Source organism: Archocentrus centrarchus, chromosome 24 (assembly GCF_007364275.1).
Source record: "Archocentrus centrarchus isolate MPI-CPG fArcCen1 chromosome 24, fArcCen1, whole genome shotgun sequence".
NCBI lineage: Eukaryota > Metazoa > Chordata > Actinopteri > Cichliformes > Cichlidae > Archocentrus > Archocentrus centrarchus.
In genome coordinates this window covers 7109548-7131295 of record NC_044369.1, presented here as the reverse complement: position 1 = coordinate 7131295, position 21748 = coordinate 7109548, and the positions used below count along the sequence as shown (strand labels likewise).

The 21748-nt window shown below is 39.0% G+C and overlaps 1 protein-coding gene across 1 annotated transcript in view; it reads left to right on the top strand.

The window, feature by feature from the left end:
• LOC115774118 (exostosin-1) overlaps positions 1–21748 on the top strand; it is a 287477-nt gene that overhangs the window by 209153 nt on the left and 56576 nt on the right. The window contains exons 3-4 of the mRNA XM_030721203.1: positions 13268–13361; positions 19680–19787. Of these exons, the coding sequence (XP_030577063.1) occupies positions 13268–13361; positions 19680–19787 (202 nt within the window). The remainder of the gene's footprint in view (positions 1–13267; positions 13362–19679; positions 19788–21748) is intronic.

Here is a 21748-nt window from a genome sequence, read left to right as displayed (position 1 = left end):
GTCTTATGGTACTTTAATGGAACTTGACAGGAATAGGCCGCCATAGTAACAGTATTTTTCCCCTCAAAGTAGTTGGGGTGTAACAAACTTTGATGCATCCTGTCTGGGACTCCTCTGCTCCCCGACCTCTGCCTTACCTGCCCTTCCAGAGACCTTTGGAGCTGCTGTCGTTTGGATATGAAGGTTAAACGCAATTCCTGTGAATACTGCATACATTCTCGGCCTGTGGGCACAAAGAGGTGCGCGTACGTTTGTTTTTGTCAGTTGTCCTTTTGGTTTGTTTGCTTAGGTTAGAGACAAAGTTTGATTTCCACCACACAACCCCACTGCTGCACTTGTGTGGTGCTTTTGCTATTTGTGGCCTATTCATCATCAGGTGAGGTTGTTCTCCACTGCTGTCAGGAAATTACACTGATTAGGAAGGAAGAAAACAATGTACCAACAGGCAGAACCTTGTAAACTTTTGTACAGAGAAAGAAGAAGAAGAAGAAGAAGAAGAAGAAACAGCCTTTATTGTCCCACAGAGGGGAAATTTGGGTGTAACAGTAGCCGCAGTTATTATAAATATAAATAAAGATAAAGATATAATAATTCACAATAAATTCCTTTCATCTGCTACTGTTTTTGGTAAATGTATCTGTTGAGCAATATTGCTACTGGTAATGAGTTTTTTCTTATTAGCACTGCAGAATTGCCAAACTGCTATTTGACTTAAGATAATCTTAGACTTTGTAAAAGGAGTCTCAGGCATATTTGCTTCATCTGATTCAGAAAACCGTTTATATTGTCTTTTTTTTTTATTTGAACCATTTCCAGATAAGAAACTAACTCTCCATCCATTCATCCATTCAGGATTCTGTGTGTGTGTGTGTGTGTGTGTGCGCGCGCCACTGCAATATTTTGCTTATTATCCAGGTGAACAAAAGTAGCATTCACTGTCTCCTATGTTTCCCCTCACCTTAGCCTGGTTCTGCCCGCTCTTGGAAAGCAGTTCTTCCCTCCTATCATTGCCAAGTATTGTTCACAGAGGATTGTCATTGTTGGGGTTTTCTCTAACACTGTAGGGTCTTCACGTTACAATGCACAGCACCATTAGGCCACTGCTGTTCTGAAATGGTGCTATATAAATAAAACGGAATAAAACTTTCACGTTACTTATGATTCACGCTGGCAGTTTGTTCATTGTTACCTAAACTTTGGTGATGCCCTCAAAAGCAGTTTAAATCATAAATGACCCCCCAAAACAAACATGAGGGATGGTTTTTGGTTTCTTTTCTTCCTTTTTTTATTTTAAAAAACTTCATCATTATTGGGTCTTATTCATGAGATATTAACTGTGTCTTTATTAGTGAATCAGATTAATTCTAAATCGACAGGTGAATCCTCGCCAACTGCAGTCATACCGTCCCCATTCTTCTGTGTAACAAGGAGAAAGCAGTAAAAAAAAAATTTTTTTTAATTAGTTGGTAAAGAAGCACGGACACTAAAAAATAATAAAAATCGAACAAAATGAAACAAACTGAGGAAAATATAACTTTACAAACAGAGAAAAGCGAGGCAGTAACATTTCACCTACCCATGCCATGAAGTTTCCAGTGCACAGTTTTTGTGCTGATTTTCATGCCAGAGGATATTTGGAGCTCTGCAGTTATTAAGTCAGCAGGGCACTGCTGACTTTTATGCACTATGTGCCTCAAGACTCAGCGACCCCCGTTCTGTAACTTTACGCAGTCTTCCGCTTTGTGGCTGAATTGCTGTGGTTCCTTAATGCTTTCACTCTGCAACAACACCACTTACAGATGTGGACTATCTAGGAGGGAAGAAATTTTGCTGACTGGTGTCAGTAATGGCATCCTATTACACCACCAGGAGGTGTGGCTCAATACTTTTGTTTATATAGTGTAGGTGGCCAGTGTTGAGACATAGGCTGTGGCTTAAGTGGAGAAGAAATGGTCTGGGAAGTTATTATGACAAAAAAAAGAAAGCAGAGGGAGGATACAGACTTTGGCTCTTTGTGTATAAAACATTTGTATGCTTGGGTTAAGCACAGATTTGTTCTGTTTTAGAAAGAGGCCCAAATACTGATGTTTTGTCAGGCGCCCCTGGCATCACAACAAACCACACAGGGTGTCCAGTGAAGTCCATATTTGGAGGTTGGAGGTGCGGTGGCACAATTTAAAAGTTTGTCAGCCAGGAGACTGAAGTTGTGTGCCTTTTGGGAGTTTTGTGTTTGGCATTTTGTTTTCACTTGAGTGGTTACGCTTTTATCTGCTTTCGGTTAGCTTTAGATGCCAAAAACTGTTCGGTTAGGTTAAGCATATGGGTTGGGCTAAAATACACCCAGTCGTAAGATTAACTCTGCACATTAAAACTGGACACTTACCTGGTGCATGTGATACCAGTAGACCTTTACAAGTATCCATATGTGGGCCAGTAGTGAATCACTGGTCACACTTGTGCCATAAAGCTGGCATGTTATAGAACAGATGCCAACGGACACCTCGTGTGTGTCTGTGATACACCAGCAGTGTCTGACAGAAGGGTTGTATTTGACGCTTTCGTTCGTCTCTCTTACTGATCGTTTCTGACTGACTAAAGATCTGTCAAGCAGTTTGTTTAAAGCTTGCTGAATCCTTTAATCCTCTTCAGCACACTCTTAACCAAAATCTGAGTTTACTTTGGTTTCGTCAAAATATGCTCACTTTTTTTTATTCACTTCTTTCCATCTCTGTGAAAACAAACTAAAAAGCCTCAGATTAGCAGCACACTCTCCCCTCAGCTCCTTTCTGTCAATTCTTTGCAGCGCTGGCCATTAAAGCATGAAAACATTTTCCATATGGTTTCTGAATTATGTGATTTGTTGACTGCAAATTAGAGACAATGGCACCACTTTTAAATGCACGAGCATGCCTCCACACTAATGTGAGAACACACGTTAGCCAGAAAGCAGCAGCTGATTACACACATACACACACATTCCTTGCCACGCTCTTTGATGATGGACTAAATAGCTTGTTGATGCTTTGATGAGTTTTTAAACAGCTTCCAACAGACTCCACAGAGCTGGGTTTGATATACTTGGCTGGGCCTGTTGTAGCAGCTCACTTTATTCTCTTTAGTCAGTTCCTACACTTGGCTACAGTCGTCTTCATCGCTGTCCCTTGAATTGTTTTAATAAGTTAAACTGAGCTTCAGTGTCCCTGCGGTGCCTTGATTCATTTTTGTTTCTCCCTTAAACACTCACATATGAACAGTTACAGTTTGATGTACTAGGACTGTTACACAGCTACGTTTTTTTTTTTAAGTCAGGGAAACTCATAATTTATACATTTATTCTTAAATATCTTTCCTGTAGTATTTTTTTTTAACATTTGGATTGTCTTTGAATGTTATTCACCTGTGGGAAAAGAGTTTATTCAGAATTTTGGCAGCAGGCTTGAAAAGGAAAAATGAAGCAAATCACAGCAGCCTAGAAATAAAACAAACAAAAAGAAAAAGCTTCAGTCATTTTGCTTTTACATATTTTTGCCATGAGGGATGGTGAAAGATCAAATGAAAGATCAAATGTGCAAAGTGTAACAGCTGAATTTTGGAGTTAGTGTCATGATATACACAATAAGAGCACAATGCCAATGATGTCAGGAGGGGCCTTTTTGCCTTGTATGTGAACTTGTCAGCTTTCTTTAATATGTTTCTTCAGACTAGTGAGCAAAAGTCAACAAGAGGCTAAGATACACTATATTCTAAAAAGTACTCACTCACCCATCCAGATCATTGAATTCAGGTGTTCCAGTCACTTCCATGGCCACAGGTGTGTAAACCAAGCACCTAGGTATGCAGACTGCTTCTACAAACAGTAGTGAAAGAATGGGTTGCTCTCAGGAGCTCAGTGAATTCCAGTGTGGTGCCATGATAGGATGACACCTGTGCAACAAGTCCATTGGTGAAATTTCCTCATGACTAAATATTCCATAGTAAGCTGTTAGTGTTATTATAACAAAGTGGAAGTGATTGGGAATGACAGCAACTCAGCCACAAAGCGGTAGGCCAGGTAAAATGATAGAGTGGGGTCATTGGATGCTGAGGCGCATCGCGACATAGTCACTACAGGCTTTCAGGCTTCATGTGGCCTTCAGATTAGCTCAAGAACAGTGTTCAGAGAGCTTCATGGAATGGGTGTCCATGGCCAAGCAGCTGCTTTATGTCACCATTTCATACAAGCCTGCATCCAAGCCTTACATCATATTTTTGGGATGGCACCTTCCTGTTCCAACGTGACTGCGCACCAGTATACAGAGCACGGACCGTAAAGACATGGATGAGCGAGTTTGGTGTGGAAGAACTTGACTGGCCTGCACAGAGTCCTGACCTCAGCCTGATAGAACACCTTTGGGATGAATTAGAGCAGAGACTGTGAGCCAGGCCTTCTCGTCCAACATAAGTGTCTGACCTCACAAATGTGCTTCAGGAAAAATTGTGGATAAAGGATAAAATGTCACTCAAGTTTGTCAAAACAAAAATTTATTTCACTGTAGTATGTCAAGGTCGTCCATTTATCCAGTTTTCATTGTAGTCTTTACACTAAGTGAACTTTAATTAAACTGACAGTTGAATTCAATTCATTTGAATATCCAAGAAATAAACAGTAAATGCATGTTTATTTGTGGTTAGCAGACTTTCCAAAAGTAGAATGGGAAGCAGAGCTTTTAGCTATCAGGCTTCTGTCCTCTGGAACCAGTTCTCCCTTTGGGTTCAGGAGACAAACACCCTCTCCACTTTTAATGTTAGGCTTAAAACTTTTCTTTTTAATAAATCTCATCGTTAGGGCTGGATTAGGTGACCCTGTACCATCCTTTAGTTATGCTGCTATAAGCTCAGGTTCCTGTGTTTGGTCCTTTGTTGTTCATGGTGTCTTTATACTATCCTTTTCTCTCTTCTCTTCTCCACACCTCAGCAGGTTGCAGCAGATGGTTCTCTCTCTCTGAGCCTGGTTCTGCTAGAAGCCTCTTCCTTTTAAAAGGGAAGCAAGCACTATCACCATGAGGAGTTGTTAATGGGCAATCTTGGGATTCTTTCTCTTTTGTAGGGTCTTAACATTAGAATCTAAAATGCCTTGAGATTCCTCTCATTGTAAATAAGTGCTATATGAATAAATTAGAATTTTTTTAAACCTTTATTTTGCCAGGTAAAATGTTTGAGAACCAGTTCTCATTTACAAATATGACCTGAATTTAAAAATTAAACCACAAACTTCAGTTTATTTTTTAAATAAACTTTTAAACGAAGGAGGTCATAGAAACATGAATCGCTCAGCTTAAAACCCAACAACAGTTTCATATATTTAGCTGACAGGCATGCCTTTTTTTAAGACCTTCAATTCAATTCAGATTTATTTATAAAGCACCAAATCACAACAAACAGTCGTCTCAAGGCACTTTATATTGTAAGGTAATATAATACAATAATACAGAGAACACCCAACAGTCAAAACGACCCCCTATGTGTAACACTTGGTGACAGTGGGAAGGAAAACCTCCCTTTTAACCAGCAGAACCAGGCTCAGGGAGGAGCAGTCACCTGCCACAACCAGTTGGGACTAAAGGGAGAGAGACAGGACAAAATACACTCTGTGGAAGAGAGCATAGATTAATAATAACTATTGATTAAATGCAGTGTTTATCATTTTTGAATGACAGTAATGTTGAGTTTATATTCTCACTTTTTTTATTTTTATGTTTTTCATTTTACAGAGTGACACTATAATTCCCTCGAAGCACAGGCAGACGCATGTGGCTTTCCTTCTACTGGTTTATTTGAAGATTTCTCTCCAGATCCAATCGTGAAAACCTAAATACAGAATATTGATAAAATAAAGACAATTAAAGTAAACAAGACAACATGTAAATGAGGTTACCTGATTGGCAGCATGCTGCAAAAGGGGAATTAGTTGTCATTCCTCCAAGGCTTTCATTAAGTGTCCGCTTATAGTCCATTCCAACCAGCTTAACTTTCTACATTTCTACATTGCTTGCCCACACTTGTTTCTTGCTTATTTGTTGTGGCCTACGCCCACTCACACATGCTACAAGAGCAATCCGTCTAATTGAGCTTGACCTTCAAAATAAAAGCACCCTAACTTGAACTAAAGAACATAAATACGAGATGCCACTTACATAATTCACAATTTTGACATAGACAAGCAAAGAAAAATTATCTAAATTATAAAAACGATATCATTACCCTTACAGTTGCAGACACAATTAAAGTAAAATTAAATGAATTGAAAATTCATAATAAAAAATGTATTTTTATAAATTAGCACAGCGTGTATCTTGGCTATAATCAGATACTGATGTCAAATGTATATAACTGAATTTCTAACAGTGAGACCATCTTAGTCTAAATGATGTTTCTCAGAACAGTTGACATATAAAAAAATTCCACACTCAGCCTGTGGGGGGTCTTTGTCCTCCAAGCTCAGGTCCTCTACCAGAGGCCTGGGAGCTCCCAGGACTGTGCTCTTCTGGACAGAGATGTCGTTCCTGTAATCTACTGGAGCCACTGTTCCAGTTTGGAAGTCATGGCCCCGTGACTTTCATTTACCACGGGGACCACTATTACCTTCACATCCTCTCTAGCTCTTTTCTGAGCCCGTGGTATTTATCAAGATTCTCATGTTCCTTCATCTTGATGTTGCCATGACTTGCGATTGCAAGTCTATCACTACATCTTTCTTCCTCTGTTTATCCACCACTCCTATGTCCAGTTAGTTAGCCATCACTACGTTGTTTGTCTGCATTTGGATGTCCCACAGGATCTTAGCTATGTCATTCTCAACCACCCTTGGGGGCATATCCCATTTTGACCTCGGGACTTCCAGGTCATACTCGGCACAGATGTTCCTGTATACTATGCCAGCCACTTGGTTATGGCATTTCATGTATACACTGCCTGCTAGCATCTTGCACCCTGCTGTTATGTGCTGGATTATCTCACGGGCATCTCTGCACAGCCTGCACCTGGGGTCTTGTGTGGTAGACCCCAGCCTCTATCGATCTTGTGCTTAGAGCTTGTTCCTGTGCTGCCATGATTAGCGCCTCGGTGCTGTCTGTCAGTCCAGCTTTGTCCAGCCATTGGTAGGATATATATAGGTAAAGCCCCTAGTGTCTGTCAGAGCAGTTGCTCTAAGGAAGACATTTTCAACTGAATGATTCAAGTTATTCAATTCCTTCCCATTGTCACCTTAATTGCACAAGTGAGCAACATTTTAGCCTTGTTTGCTGTTCTGTGAACAAAGGTTGTTTGTTTTCTATTCAAGGACGTTCCTGGTTGCGTCTCTCGGTTTCATAATTTATGAGTCCACATAACAAATGATAAGCCACACATACTGAACAATTACACCTAGAGGGACTACTAGCCTGTTTGTCAGAGAGCAGAGAGCAAGGGAGAGAGAGAGAGACTGTCTATGTGTGTGTGTGTGTGCATGTGCATGTGTGTGTGTGTACACGACTGAGATGCCTGTTTGTAGTAATTACTGGTAGACATTTGCAATTTACGTGGCACACCGCATTTATAATAATAAATATGAGTTTGGAATCTCTAGTAAAATAAGCATTTTTCTGTCCTTGAAAAAAATTGGTAAAACTAATTTATTTATTAATTTTTTAGCAATTTGGAAACGTGCATTGTGGCTGCTGATTACGAAACCTATGACAGTAATATGCAGTGCATGACCTGTTTGCACAATAATAAACAATACATCAAACCAAACAGCTCAGCTGATAATCTTGTTGCCGATTCACATCATTACACAGATTCTTGTCAGTTTCAGGTTAAATTAGTGTCTGCTGCCATGGAGTCAGGTGTAATCTCTGTAGAATTAGATAAACTTATTACTTTTGTTGTTGATACGTCAGTCTGTATCTGTGTCTACCTTGTTTTCCTCAAACCATGTTGGCAACCTTTTGAAATGTTTTCTGGATCTGACAGTAAGAAACAGAGAGATACGCAGCGCTGTCAATTACCAACAATATTTTTGTCTGTCTTTCTGTGAGGAGAGCTCTCCAGTTGTATTGTATTTTCTGTGAAATATTTTGTTTTCTGTATTCTGGCTTGTCTTCAGATATAAAAGGGCACATTTTTCACTCTGTAAACCATATTGATCCATCACTCCTGAAACTATTTAGTGTCTTCTACCGAGAAAACCCTTTTACTTTATAGTGAACAACACTCTTTCTTTTGTTTTTCAGCTAAAATGTGCTGAGTGATTCTCTGTGGCACGTATTGATTCTTAATTCCCTCTTACTGGGTACCATCCAACTCTGCCTTTGTCTTGTCTGTCTCTGTGTGACTTTCCTGCACACAAGCAGAGAGAAAATGACACAAAACCTGTATAGTACGAAGAGACATGAGCTGAAGATAAATTAACTCACAAATATATACAAAAGTTGCATTTTCTGCTACATTTAGATGCCTTTCATCACAGTTTTGGTTATCGATAACAGGAGTGCAGCCTGGTTAATTGAATGTGACAAGAAAACTGGAGGGAAGGCTGATTATGTACCAGAAACTAACTGAATAAAGAGAACTTAAAGACCTTAAAGAGACATCCAAGATTGCTTTTAATAATGAGTCCTATATATTAAATGTCATAACAAATAGTCCTCATATGCATGAACAACATAATCACTTAGAGTTACAACCAGCTGCACCCCCTGCACTACTTCATATAGATACTGTATACATATTGTGACACATATTGTAGTTGCTTTCTCACAACCTCAGCGCACATCTTCGAAAATAAACACTAATTCATACACAAGAAAAAAATTTTATTATTTATTCATGTATATACTGTAACAAAGGCATACACACACTCACATTCACTTGAGCAAGCTACCAATAAAAGAAAGGTAGTGCTTTATGTGCACACACAGGTGTAAGGTGAAACACCCTGCAGCTCATTTTATGCAAACACTGGGGCAGGTGGCTGAGGACGCGTGATGACAGTTTAATCAGTTGAGAAATTGTGTTTTGAGAGGATCAGCCAGTCAGTGAGAGGGTCTAATATCTAATAAAGACACTTCATAATCTGCACTTCCTGCACCTCCAGTGCACATTTTCTCAATTTTTCTATTTGGTTAAGACATCTAACTTTGCCAGAAATTGAACCCTTACCCACTGCAAACAAGGTTATAGTTAGGAGCTCCGTGGTCCCGTGAAAATCCCAACTATGCATTGTCACTCTGCTTTATTGGGGTTTGGTTAAAGCTTTCTTCAATAAGTTAAGATCTAATGCAATCTATTCATGATAATATAGCAATAACTGTGATAAATTAGTGAAAATTACAAATCTGTTGCAAATCAGTTGCCATCTACATACAAATAAATTCACATTAACTACTTACATTCAAAGTCCAGCCAGAACCTCATAGATTTGAACCAGAAATTCCTCCACAAAGAGTGACATAGTTCCTGCTGGAAGGCGATTGGGGGGTGGCTGTGACTCAGGAAGTAGAGCGGGTTCGAACCCCAGCTCCTCTAGTCTGCATGTTGAAGTATTCTTGAGCCAGATGCTGAACGCTGAGTTGCCATCAATGCATCCGTTGGAGTGTGAGTGGTTGAAAGGTTAAAAGCTTTAAATGTTAACCTAGCTTTAAAAGCTAGGTTAAAAGCACTTAGGCATAGAAAAACGTGCTTGTATGAATGTGCGTGTGAATTAAGCCGTCTGTCTGAGAGTGATTGCAGTCAATCCAAATCATAGCACGATTGATTGGAGACAGGCAACCTGTGGAATCACCTTGGAAGTGGTCACCCCGAGGCGGAGGGTGTCGCACATTCAGCGTCTTCACAATGACTCGGTTGCTGCAGTTACTTACAATTGGTCAGCGAATGAGAAAAAAATAAAATCAGTGAAGTAATCATCAGATAACCGCCAATTTTCCTAGTTGTAAGATGGTTGCCATCCTATTTTTACTGTTGTGTGACTGAGTTATCCACTGGGAAAGGCAGACGATGACATTATCAAAACAAATTAGGCTTTATTGAGCCAAGGTCACAAAACAGTGATTTTCGTCATGAAACCACAAATCAGAGGAGCTGTGTGCTGAAGTGAGATTTAATTTTAGACAAACTGTTTGACTTGTGATTCTCAAATTCCCATCTTTAGATGTGACAAGCTCACTCTGTCTTTGTTCATTTTCCTCAGTGGCAGTCAACATGACCTTGTCTTTGGGTGACAAACTGGACATCTGACATCTTATTATGCTTGCTTCCTCTGTCACACACACACATACACACACACACACACACACATTGCAACACATAAAAAGTGCAGTGACAGTAAGTGATATGCCAGACGCTTTCTCATCATGAAGACTTATCATACACCCACATTATAGAGGCAGACATTTCAGGCAGGTGGACACACACACGCACACACACACACACACACACACACACACACACACACACACACACACACACACGCACGCCTGTCTAGTGCTGAGGTTGTGTGGACAGTTGATCCCCAGACAGATTAGGCTCCAAACTGAAATCTCCTCAGGCCAGCCCTCAAATCATGTGCACTCACACACACACACACACACACACACACACACACACACACACACACACACACACACACACACACTGTCGGCGCTTTAAAGTCAAAGATGTTCGACTGACAGAAGTGACTTGCCAGAAAAAAAAAAAGTTGAGTAAAGTCTGAAGTCCAACTATTAGAGTTTATATATTTTTTTAATTTAACTTACAAGAAATCATTTGTGAATTGAATTGAAATGATCATTGATGCGTAGCCTCTATATGAAGGTAACACTGGACTGGTGGACTCTTTAGAATAAGAAGTTAATAAGACCCTGTGGAAAATTGTATGGAGTTAGTTAGGCTTTTTATATAGAAACAGTAATGAGTGTAAGTTTTTAGAAAGTAAGAATTAGATTTAGTATTACATTTATCTGTAATGTCATCATATCTTGCATTACTGATTCTGAGTTTAGTATTGACATTATGTTTTCAAACATTACAATTTCTTCAGTTGCAAAGTAGACGTGCGTTTTTATGTTGATGTGTCTAATAGTCTTCTGACCTCACTTCCTGCGGGAGATGGGACAAAAATGGAATAATGGTCTATAACCTGGGGTGGAGATATTCACATTATTTCAAATGTATAGCATAAAAGGACAAAAATATGAAAAGTGAAAAGGTTATATACAGCGCTAGACAGTATTGGTAATTACCAAAATCTTTTTTATGTTTGTGTAATTTTTAAACCATCAGTGTGTGCAAGCTCTTTAATCAAAATTATATTTTTAATGCTAAAATATAATAACTGTTGTTATCCATGAATTTTCAAATTTACTTTACTGCAAAAAAGTTGAAAAGCTGAAAAAAAGTTGTTTTTATTATAATGCCAAATTACAGTTATCAGTTTTAGTGGTTGTATGTTTTGATTAATTAATTTCTGACTTCTCAGAGATGTCCAGTGTCCCAGCTCAAATTTGGTGATTAAAAACATAGATTCGATTCAGTTAATTAGGTCATTTTTAAGGTTTTTGACAGATTTCTAAAATATTTGCATTTTCCCATTTTTATGAAAGGTGGTCTAATAAATTTGGTAAGCACTGTATATATTTTTCTTGTTAGGCTGGCGATTTGTGCTGATATGTGGGCAGATTTACAGTTTAATGCTGCATGTTGAACTGAAGAAATCCCTTTTTACAGGGAAAGACCTTTAGGCAAAATCGGGTGCAGTGATGTGTAGCCATCTTCTTAACCAGTAAATAACCCACTTTTGTTGGGACTGCAGAGCTATGCCAAGAAAAAAAGAGGGGCTTCCATCAACATTATGGTGGTGTAAAAACAGAACATTGATCTCACCACCAACAGATAGCCATCGGGGTTTTGGCATTGACATGATATTACAATGGCAGCAATTTTATTAAAGTGTGAGATAAAAGTAACTGTTTGTGTGTTACACCACAGGTTAGTTCTTTTACACATTGTGCAGTGCTTTACTAATCATTCACATTCATATACTGCTATGGATAGTTTTTTTTGGTGGATCAGTATCCTGCCTATGATTAACATGTGGACTGGAGGAGAAAGTGGTTTGATCACACCTACATCTACCTATACAATCCATCCATCCTCTTCTGCTTATCCTTTTCAGGGTCGTGGGGGGGTTGAGCCTATCCCAGCAGGGTACATACCATCTATACTTACCTATACCTCAGCAGAAATTGTGGAGTTCAGCATTAGATGATTTGTGATTATTGTCTGTAGCATCATGGTTTGGCACATTCCCATCACTGTATGTTTCATTAAATGTTGCTATGACTTTAGGTTCTCAGCTGAGTCCATTGTTACTGCTGAAGCTTCTATTTTCTATGAAAGAGTGATTGATGGATATGATTTGATTTTTTTGATTTCTCTGCAGTCACACTAGCATCAAGTTGAGATCAGCTAACCTTTCAGTGAAATCTAACTCACTTTGCCCTAAGGGGATGTTAACCTGTACTAAGAGAATTTCATCAGAAAAATATTAGCACTGGCCTTCAAATGTTTTCATTGATCTCACTTGATGGACAAGATAAACTATGCTCTCAGATCAATAGTTCTCTCCAACACAGCTGAGTGAAGCCTTCACTGAAGGCAGCCCAGCATGGACGATTCTCTCTTCTCATATCTTGATCAGATGAAATGTGTTCAGGGCCACTATGTTTGATTTTATAACAGCTGCGGAGTGCTATTTCCAGCACATTTTATTATTTATCCACCATCCTCCATATCTTTTGATGTGAAGGAGCTACCACTCTGACTTCTACAAAGACATATTTTAGGAAAGATATCAAGTCCTTGAAAAAGGCTGCGGCAGTCATTTAAAAGTAAGCTGCTTTTGATTGTTCTGTGAAATTGAGGTTTGGACACTGAGGGAGGAACTGGAAAAGTGGGAACATAGATTCAGGTTGACTATCATTTTTCACTTTGGCCTTTGTTTGCTTCCACTCTATAGACCAGAAAAATGCCTTAGAATGTCTAAAACAGTCCACAACACACATGCTTTTTGAGAAGTTTAATTATTTTTATTTCCCTGTCAGTTGTCTTATCTTTTTTTTTTCATCTGATAATTGATATTGAGAATCTGAGTAGTTAAACTGTTGTTTTACATAACACACTCTTGTTTCACATTTTTAGTTACTTTGTTGCCCATTTTCTAACAATGTTCAAAACAATTGTGTTTTTGTAGGTTTGACTACCAGGAGCTACTTCATAATTCTACTTTCTGCCTGGTGCCGCGGGGCCGACGTCTTGGGTCGTTCCGCTTCCTGGAGGCCTTGCAGGTATGGTTTCATAATGTCTTTGCATATTTTAGTTTTGTCTATGTAGTTTTGTGCACACTTGTGCACAAAATGTGAGCATAAGGCCTCAGTCACACAGAGCAATGTGGAACAATGTGTATATCAAGAGGTGAAATTGGTCACAAACTGCACCTCTTTGTGATTGCTTTTGTTGTCAGCAGAATGTAGTGGTCACCAGTAGTTTCATGGAAGATGCCGACTTATCTGCAACACTGTCCAACTGCTTGCCAAATGGTAGAGAAACTTGAACTTGATCTTCTTAGACACAAATAATAGGGCTTCCAGTTTGTTGGCATTATGGGGCAGGATGTGGTGGCATTGAGATAAGCCACACATTCACTGATGCAGCTACAGTTGCACCAATGATTACACCGGACATCGTTTTTTTCTACTTTCTTTGCTCTTATGATAATTTTATGTCCCTGTCTATGACTATTACATGTTTGGTATGATGTCACACTGGAATTAAATTTACTCAAGGATCTATTATATTGTATGATTTTATTTTATTTTTTATTTTTTCATTCACAAAGAATAAGTGCTCTTTGGGTCCCGGACTGCTGTCAGGATATTCGACACACTGGGATCATAAGTTAAACTATCCGGTATACCCCAAATGTCTTATAAAATGTTTAATGTCCACAAAAATCTTCTTGCAGTTTTTTCTTGCATGATTAATTTCTTATTTTCTTCTTGGTTGTTGTTATATTTCTTCTCCAAAACAGGCACATTTTTAATCATGCAGAAATTATATAATCTCCTTCAGGTCATTGTCTTGTTCAGAGAAAATAGACCAAGCACATGTCCCATCACTTTTTCTCAGAATTATTGGTAAAGATTTGTCACTCAGGCTGTGGAGCTCCAGCTTGGCAACTTGACTAATCAAACAGTTTTGTGTCGTCCTCCTACTGTACTGTGTCTTATTACTATTGACAATCTGTCATTTCCCTCACACGGAAAAGCCTCTTTCTGTGGATACACCGCAGAGAAGGAAAAAAAGGGCATTCACACTCATCCTCACACCACAGACATTTTCATCTTGCATTAGCACATTGTTACAATGTTGTTTTGACATTAAGTATCTGGCTCTGCCTTGTGGTTGCCCTTGGCAGTCTTGTTTTCCTTGTTCTTCTTTGTTTTTTCCCACTTCTGATTATGTATTCTGCTGTAAACAGACTGCACATTTACATTTTAGACATAAATGGAAAGAAGAACAGTCACTACAAGAACCTTTATGGTGTTTATCTTTTCCTGGAACATTTTAGAGTTTTGACTTAGGACTAGGTCACACAGACCTAGACACTGGTTGGTAACTCCCTGCTGGCAAATGGTTGCTGGAAGTTGCTGGTTGGGAGTGCTGACAGGGACTAGAAGGAGAGAGCATATTTCTCCTATATTGGCTCCCTGTTAAATCCAGAATCTAATTTAAAATCCCATTCTTCTCCTCACATTCAAGGTCTTGAATGGTCCCATGTTAGCTTAAAGACCTCATAGTAACATATCATCCCAATACAGCACTTCGCTCTCAGCCTGCTGGCTTACTTGTGGTTCCTAGGATATTTAGAAGTAGAATGGGAGGCAGAGCCTTCAGCTTTCTAAGCCTAGGCTTCTGGGGGCTTCCCATGATGCACTAAGTGTTTCTTCTTCACTCACCTCCTTTTACTCTGTTTATACACCACTCTGCATTTAATCATTAGTTATTATTAATCTCTGGCTCTCTTCCACAGCATAACTTTTATCCTGTCTCCCCTCACCCCCAAACAGTCGCAGCAAATGGCTGCCCCTCCCTGAGCCTGGTTCTGCCAGCGGCTTCTTCCTGTTAAAAGGGAGTTTTTCCTTCCCACTGTTGCAAAGTGCTTGCCCATAGGGGGTTATCTGATTGTTGGGGTTTTTGTTGTGTTATTTTTGGGTCTTTACCTCACAATCTAAGGCGCCCTGAGGCAACTTTTTCTGTGATGTGCTGCTGTATAATCAAATTGAATTGAATTGAAATCATTCACAGAGGGTGCTGTGCCAGAAACCTCCTTTTCATTGCATTGGTTACTAGGAGATTGCCGCAACTGCCATAGTTCATGTGGAAGTCACCAACTTGTCTGTAAACACTCGCTAACCACCATGTTGTAGTGAAACTTGAGAAAGTGCAGCACAAACCACAAACGAAGAATGTTTCCTTTCAAAGTAAAAGTTGTCTTACTACTGAAACCAATATGATTTGAAAGGTGCAACTTTTAGTTTGAAGATGAACTTTATGCATTTCCAGTTTGTGTTGCCCTCTTCACTGTGTTTGCAAGTCCACGTCTTACATACAAACTATGGACAACCTTACAAATCTGCTAGCAATCCAATCAATTGCAAGGAGGTTTTTGGTGCAGTAGTGAAATACCTCTTTATGGTCAGTTTCACCTAGCGACAGCAAGCAGCCTTCTGCACCCACCTGCCAACTGGTTGGGGAATGCGCATATTTCCTTACTTACCTGTGGTTACCAGGGTGGTCACTGACTGGCCTATAGGTCTGTGGAACTGACACTTTAATGAGCAGCCAGTTACCAGGCTCTTCAAAGTATGCAGTAACTGTGCAAATTATTAGAGACTATAAACAATATTTATTCATTTATTTAGCAATGACAAAGCAAATTTGCCCTCTTCTACAAGGTTTTACATTAAACAAATTGCACACTAACACTACTGACTTCTCTGTAGTTGATTTCTGGCATCATAAGATTCACTGTTTTTGATCAAAGGCAATGAGCAAATCAAGTGTGAATTTCATGGTGTCATTAACAATGCCAGCAGGTTTGGCTGCCTAACAGCAGCAGAAATAATGATTGACAGAAAAAAATGCTTTCAATACTTTTAATTAAACTTTCATTTAAATGCACTCCAATTATTTTAATAGCCTTTTCAGCAAGTTTGATGTTTGCTAGAGGTGAGAAAAGAAACCTCTGCAATGGTATAATAATCATCAAAATTCAGATGACAGCAGAGGAGAGGACAAACAAAGAGGCATGTAAGAGGATGACAGTGGGGGGGGGGGGGGGGGGGGGGAGACAAGAAAAGAAAAGAGAAAGTCATCTCACAAAGCCAGACTAATCAAAGCAGGGAGAATTTGCGTCGACAGGTCACCCATAATGCACTCGGCATTTTGTGAATCTCCTTTAATCTCTCGGTTTCACTTGATTGAGAATCCAGTCGAAATTGAACTTTAAATGAAAATACCAAACATACTGAAATTTTTTCCATTTTTTCTCTCACTGCTCCTCTACTTAGCAACTGCACATGAAGACTTTATTTGCAAAGCACTTTTTTTTTTTTTTTTCTTTTTTGGGAATTTTCATCAGTCAAACTGCAGTTGGCTTCTTTTTTTTTTTTTTTGATTTAGTAAAAATAACTCACCAAAATAGATGTAACTTATGAAATTGCATTTATTTTTCAAATTAAAAGTTTGATTTTTAAAGGCACATGCAAAGTCAGTGCAGTGGTTCACATTCTCAAGCTGTACCAACAATACTGAAAACCACAATAGACAGCTCACTGATGAGCTTAAAATCTGAAAATGTTTTTATATTACAATTCCTGGAATTGCACTAGTGTGAAAAACAGTATTCCTTTGAGTAACTCATGTTCATGTTCCTTACTGTCACTAGTAATCAGTGTCCTACAGGATAGTCACGGCCACTTGAGTCTCCAGCAGACACAGTGTGGGAGGATCAGCCTGCAGTCCCAGCTCAAAGAGATACCCTCTCTGTTGTAAACTAGTGAAACAGCTAGCACACCAAGCAGCTGAACTTACTTGAGGAACTTCAGAAAGTTTCTGTCTATCAAATGACAGGAAAAAGTCTGTGATACAGAGGTCCTCCAGAGATGGAAAGCATTCATATTCAATATGCTTAAGTGCTCCCAGGTGAAGAAGGCAGATTAGGGGTGCCACATAGATGATAAGCATTTGCTAAAGAAATTATTTGAAAGACGGCAAGCACTCTCACGGCGGACAAAATAAGCAAAACAAAGAGACACTAAATGTCTCCTTTGCTGCTATGATTTCCAGAAATCAAACTGTGGTATGATTCCTGGAAAGATGTCTCACAGGATGGCTCCACCTGGTGCACATTGATCCACTCTGGTGTAGTAGTCTACAAAGTGAAGCACTTGGAGGAGCAGTAGTTGACCTGACCAGCTGTCTTTGCACACATCATGTAGTGGTTGCATTTACCAGTAAAGTGAGTTTCCTTGTTTTGTTTCAAATTTCCTCTTGTTTTTATAACCTAAAAGATTTATTGCATTGGCATGTAATAGGATTTATAGAGCCCCCCCCTATTTTTTTTTTTTATAAGGGCTCTATAAATAAGACTGCAGGCCAGATTTAACTATGCATTCATGCAGCAAACTTTAAGGTCTTTATCTGTGTCACATAAATGGCCAATTTAGAGTCACTCTTTGACCTTTGGACACATCAAAGTAACATAAGATTTTGATCTGCCATGCAATACAATTTAGAAAGCATCTGATTGGCAGGGGCTTAACTTTTCAGCATGACAATGAGCCCAAACACACCACCAATACAGTAAAAACATAACTAGATAGAAAAACACACAAAGGAACACTATAAGTGATGGATTTGCCTCCCCGGGACCCTGGACCTCAACACTATTGAAGCATTGTGGGATCGTCTTGGCAGTGAACAGAACAAAAAGCAGCTGACATCCAAAGAAGAGCTTTGAATGTCCTTCAAGAAGCCTGGAGAACTATTCCTGAAGATTACTTAAAGAAATTACAAGAAAGCTGCCTGAGAGAGTTCAGACTGTGCTGAAGAATAAAGGTGGTCATACCAAATACTGAATTTCAAGCTGGTCAGAAAGTCTGTTTTTGCCAGTTCCATCTATATTTACACATTTCAGTACATCACTGCATCTATTTCCCATTTTCCAAGGAAAATATGCAGAAATAAATGATGGCTCAAGACTTTTGCAGTGTACTGTTTATCATCTCACTGTCCTTTTAATGGATTCATATGTACTCTGCCTAAATCCTAAATACTCAAAACTGTTCACTAATATAATTTCTCCTGCTGCTTATGATGGTTTAAACATTTCTCACTGGACACTTCTGTTAATGTCGTTCACATCCAAGCTTGGTCAAGAAAAGCTCCCATCTGTGATCTTCAGTGTTTGCATTGTTTGAACCTTTGATGCTTATTCCCTCATTTCAACCACAGTAGGGTTGAAAAAACATAAAACCGCTGCGGTGACAAGTATCACACTATCATTTATGAAAACTGCTTTCTAACATGTGAAACAAGTTTTTTCTAGCTATAAAATAATCTCAGCAGATACAATAAAACAGTGCCACGAGCCTTTAAATGATGCATAAAATATGTGAAATGAAAGAAATTAGCCAGAAAATAGAGTATCTTCTATTCAAACGCAGTTTAATAGTGCAGAGGAGTGCACAATCAACTCTCATTGATTAAACATGAATGATGAACCTTTCTGAGAATGACTAAATGCTCCAACAAACGCCATGAGAGGTCCTTCATTCCATCCCGTTGTAAAATTTCTTTTCTTTCAGCTAAAGTTGTTTAATTTTACAGCTTTCACAGTCTTGAATAACTGTTACAAAGCAATTTCCCCGTGGGGATTAATAAAGTTATTCTTATTCACAAAATGAATTTACAGCAACGCAGAGAGCTCCTGTGGGAAATAAAATCAGCTCCCAATGAATCAAGTCACACAAATGAACCCTCTAAATATTGAAGCACACAGCAAAAATAAATAAATACACTTTATTTTGTCCTTAATCTTTTTGGCAACTCCATTTGTTTCTGAAGGACTTATTTGGAACACGTTGAAAGTGTCTCATTAAAGAGAAGCTACTAAAGAAGATAAATCCCTCGCAAATAAAGACCAAAAGCGGATCCATCCCAGTGCTCTGCTTTAAAATTCTGCTTACACTTCATGCATCACTGTGATTTTTCTCCTTCACGTTAGCTGTGAAATCTTGTAAACAGTTTTAAGTTGAGATTTTTTTTCAGCCTATCTTTCCCATCTTTCTTATAGGGAGGACAATCACAACCAAAAACTTAAAAAGTAAATGAAGGCCACTTCGCCTTCTACATGTCCAATTTGCAAATTTCATTTAGAGTGGGGTATTTAAGCTGCTGTAGCATGCTCGCGCAATTAACTACAGTACATAATATAAATTTCTGACAATCATCTTTTCCACTCCAACTCAAAACAGGATCTCTGCTTATACTGATTCCTCCTTCAAGTTTATTTTTAATTTTTGACTTGTGTTTCCTCACAGGCTGCCTGTATTCCAGTTATTCTGAGTAATGGCTGGGAGCTCCCCTTCTCTGAAGTAATCGACTGGAGAAAAGCTGCGATCATTGGAGATGAGAGGCTGCTATTACAGGTACTGAAAAGCACTGGAAAATAAGATGATGGGGGAATGAAAGAAGACTGCATGGATTCTTGAATGAATGTGTGGGTTTTGCAGCAAGAGACTGAACAGATGGGGGAAAACCAAATATAAAAAAATGCATGAACAAGAATGGCAGTTAGTAAAAACCACCACTATGTAACTTGGAGGACAAGCTTCCCTTGCACTGTACACCAACAAAAGATAAAGCATGCCCTTTCAGCATCAGCTAATTCAGTGTCTGAGTGGAGAAATGCCACCATCTCCCCAGTTATAATTGTCCTCTCTGGCTCAAAATCCCCCTGGGAACCTGCAAAAATCCAGCTGGGCCTGATTCAAGTGTAGAAGCACAGCACATAGATCAGGAATGTCGGCTTTCTAAGACAGAGCCGCCACACGCTTAATCAGCTTGATTTCAGTTTAAGCACTTTTATGCAAATGATGTCATAAAAGTGACATCAGTGGCAAATTTGTGTAGTATTTAAATCTCTGAAAAGCTTTGCTCCAAGTGGGCAAATAGTAATGTCAAAAAGTAAATGCATCCCAAGTATGTGCTTAATTTTCCTCAAGGATCAAGTGTTTATTTGTTCAAAAAAGAAAAAGAAAAATGTGAAAGAAATTCTTATGATACTTTTTATCAAGTAACCCATTTATTCACTTCCTACCTGTGAGCTGTAGGATGGGTTTTAAGATTTTACTGCTTATTTTTAAAGCTTTAAATGGTTTAAATGATCTGCAGTCTACTAACTTGAAAACTTGTAGCAGGGGCCTAGTAATGACTCCTCATTAAGAACTGGTTAGCAAAGGTGACCTGCTTTTACTTTCCTGGTCCCATAGCTGTGGAAAGTCTTGCCTCTGAGAGGCCTCTGCTTGATAATGAAGCCTTTTACTTTATGGTGCATATTTGTTCTAAATTATTCCAAATTACTTTAAATATTTACTGTAATCTCTTCTTTAAATCTACTATTATGGTAGGATATGGATATATTTGTTGTGTTGTCAAATTTTTTTTTAATTTTAAGCTTTTTTCTTTTTTGGTTGGCTTTTTCATGTAATTGTATTGTAACTACACTACATTGGCAAAAGTATCCACTCACCATAAAAACAAGCACCTAGGCATGCAGACTGTACAAACATTTGTAGCTCAGTGAATTCCTGTGTGGTACCGTGATAGGATACTACCTGTGCAACAAGTCCAGTTGTGAAATTTCCTCACTACTAAATATTCCACAGTCAATTCAGCCACGAAGTGGTAGGCCATGTGAAATGACAGAGGGGGAGGGGGGGGGGGGGGTCAGCGGATCCTGAGGCGTGCAGTCTCACACCAGATTTCCAAACTTAGTGTGCCTTTCAGATTAGCTCAAGAACAGTGCATACAGAGCTTCATGGAATGGGTTTCCATTGGCTGAGCAGCTGCATCCAAGCCTTACATCACCAAGCACAATGCAAAGCGTTGGATGCAGTGAAGTAAAGCTGGACTCTAGAGCATTGGAGACGTGTTCTCAGGAGTGACAGATCACGCTTCTCCACCTGGCAATTCAATGGATGAGTCTGGGTTATAAAAATCTTCACAGAAAAGTCTAAATAGAACAAGAAATGGGAGTAAATGGGATTTAAAAAAAAACTTGTCAAAAGTGGGACCCTGTCAGTACATCACTGATATGTACTGAGTTAAAAAATCTAATTGCAGTGATGTGGCTTTTATTAAGTCATATGCCATGTGACAGCACCTACATTAGGAGCTATTTTTATCTAAAACAGATTAGTCAACAGTGGGATCACCTTCTGTTCTCTTTTATTACAGCAGCGGGCAGAGCTTGTGATATTTACATTCTCTAATAACTCTGTGTTACCATGTGTCACCTGAATGACCCAAACCACCACCTGGACAGCAAGTCCAGAAGTAAGTGTGTGCATGTGTGTAGGCTTTCTGCTTTTAATTAGTGCGTTTCTGG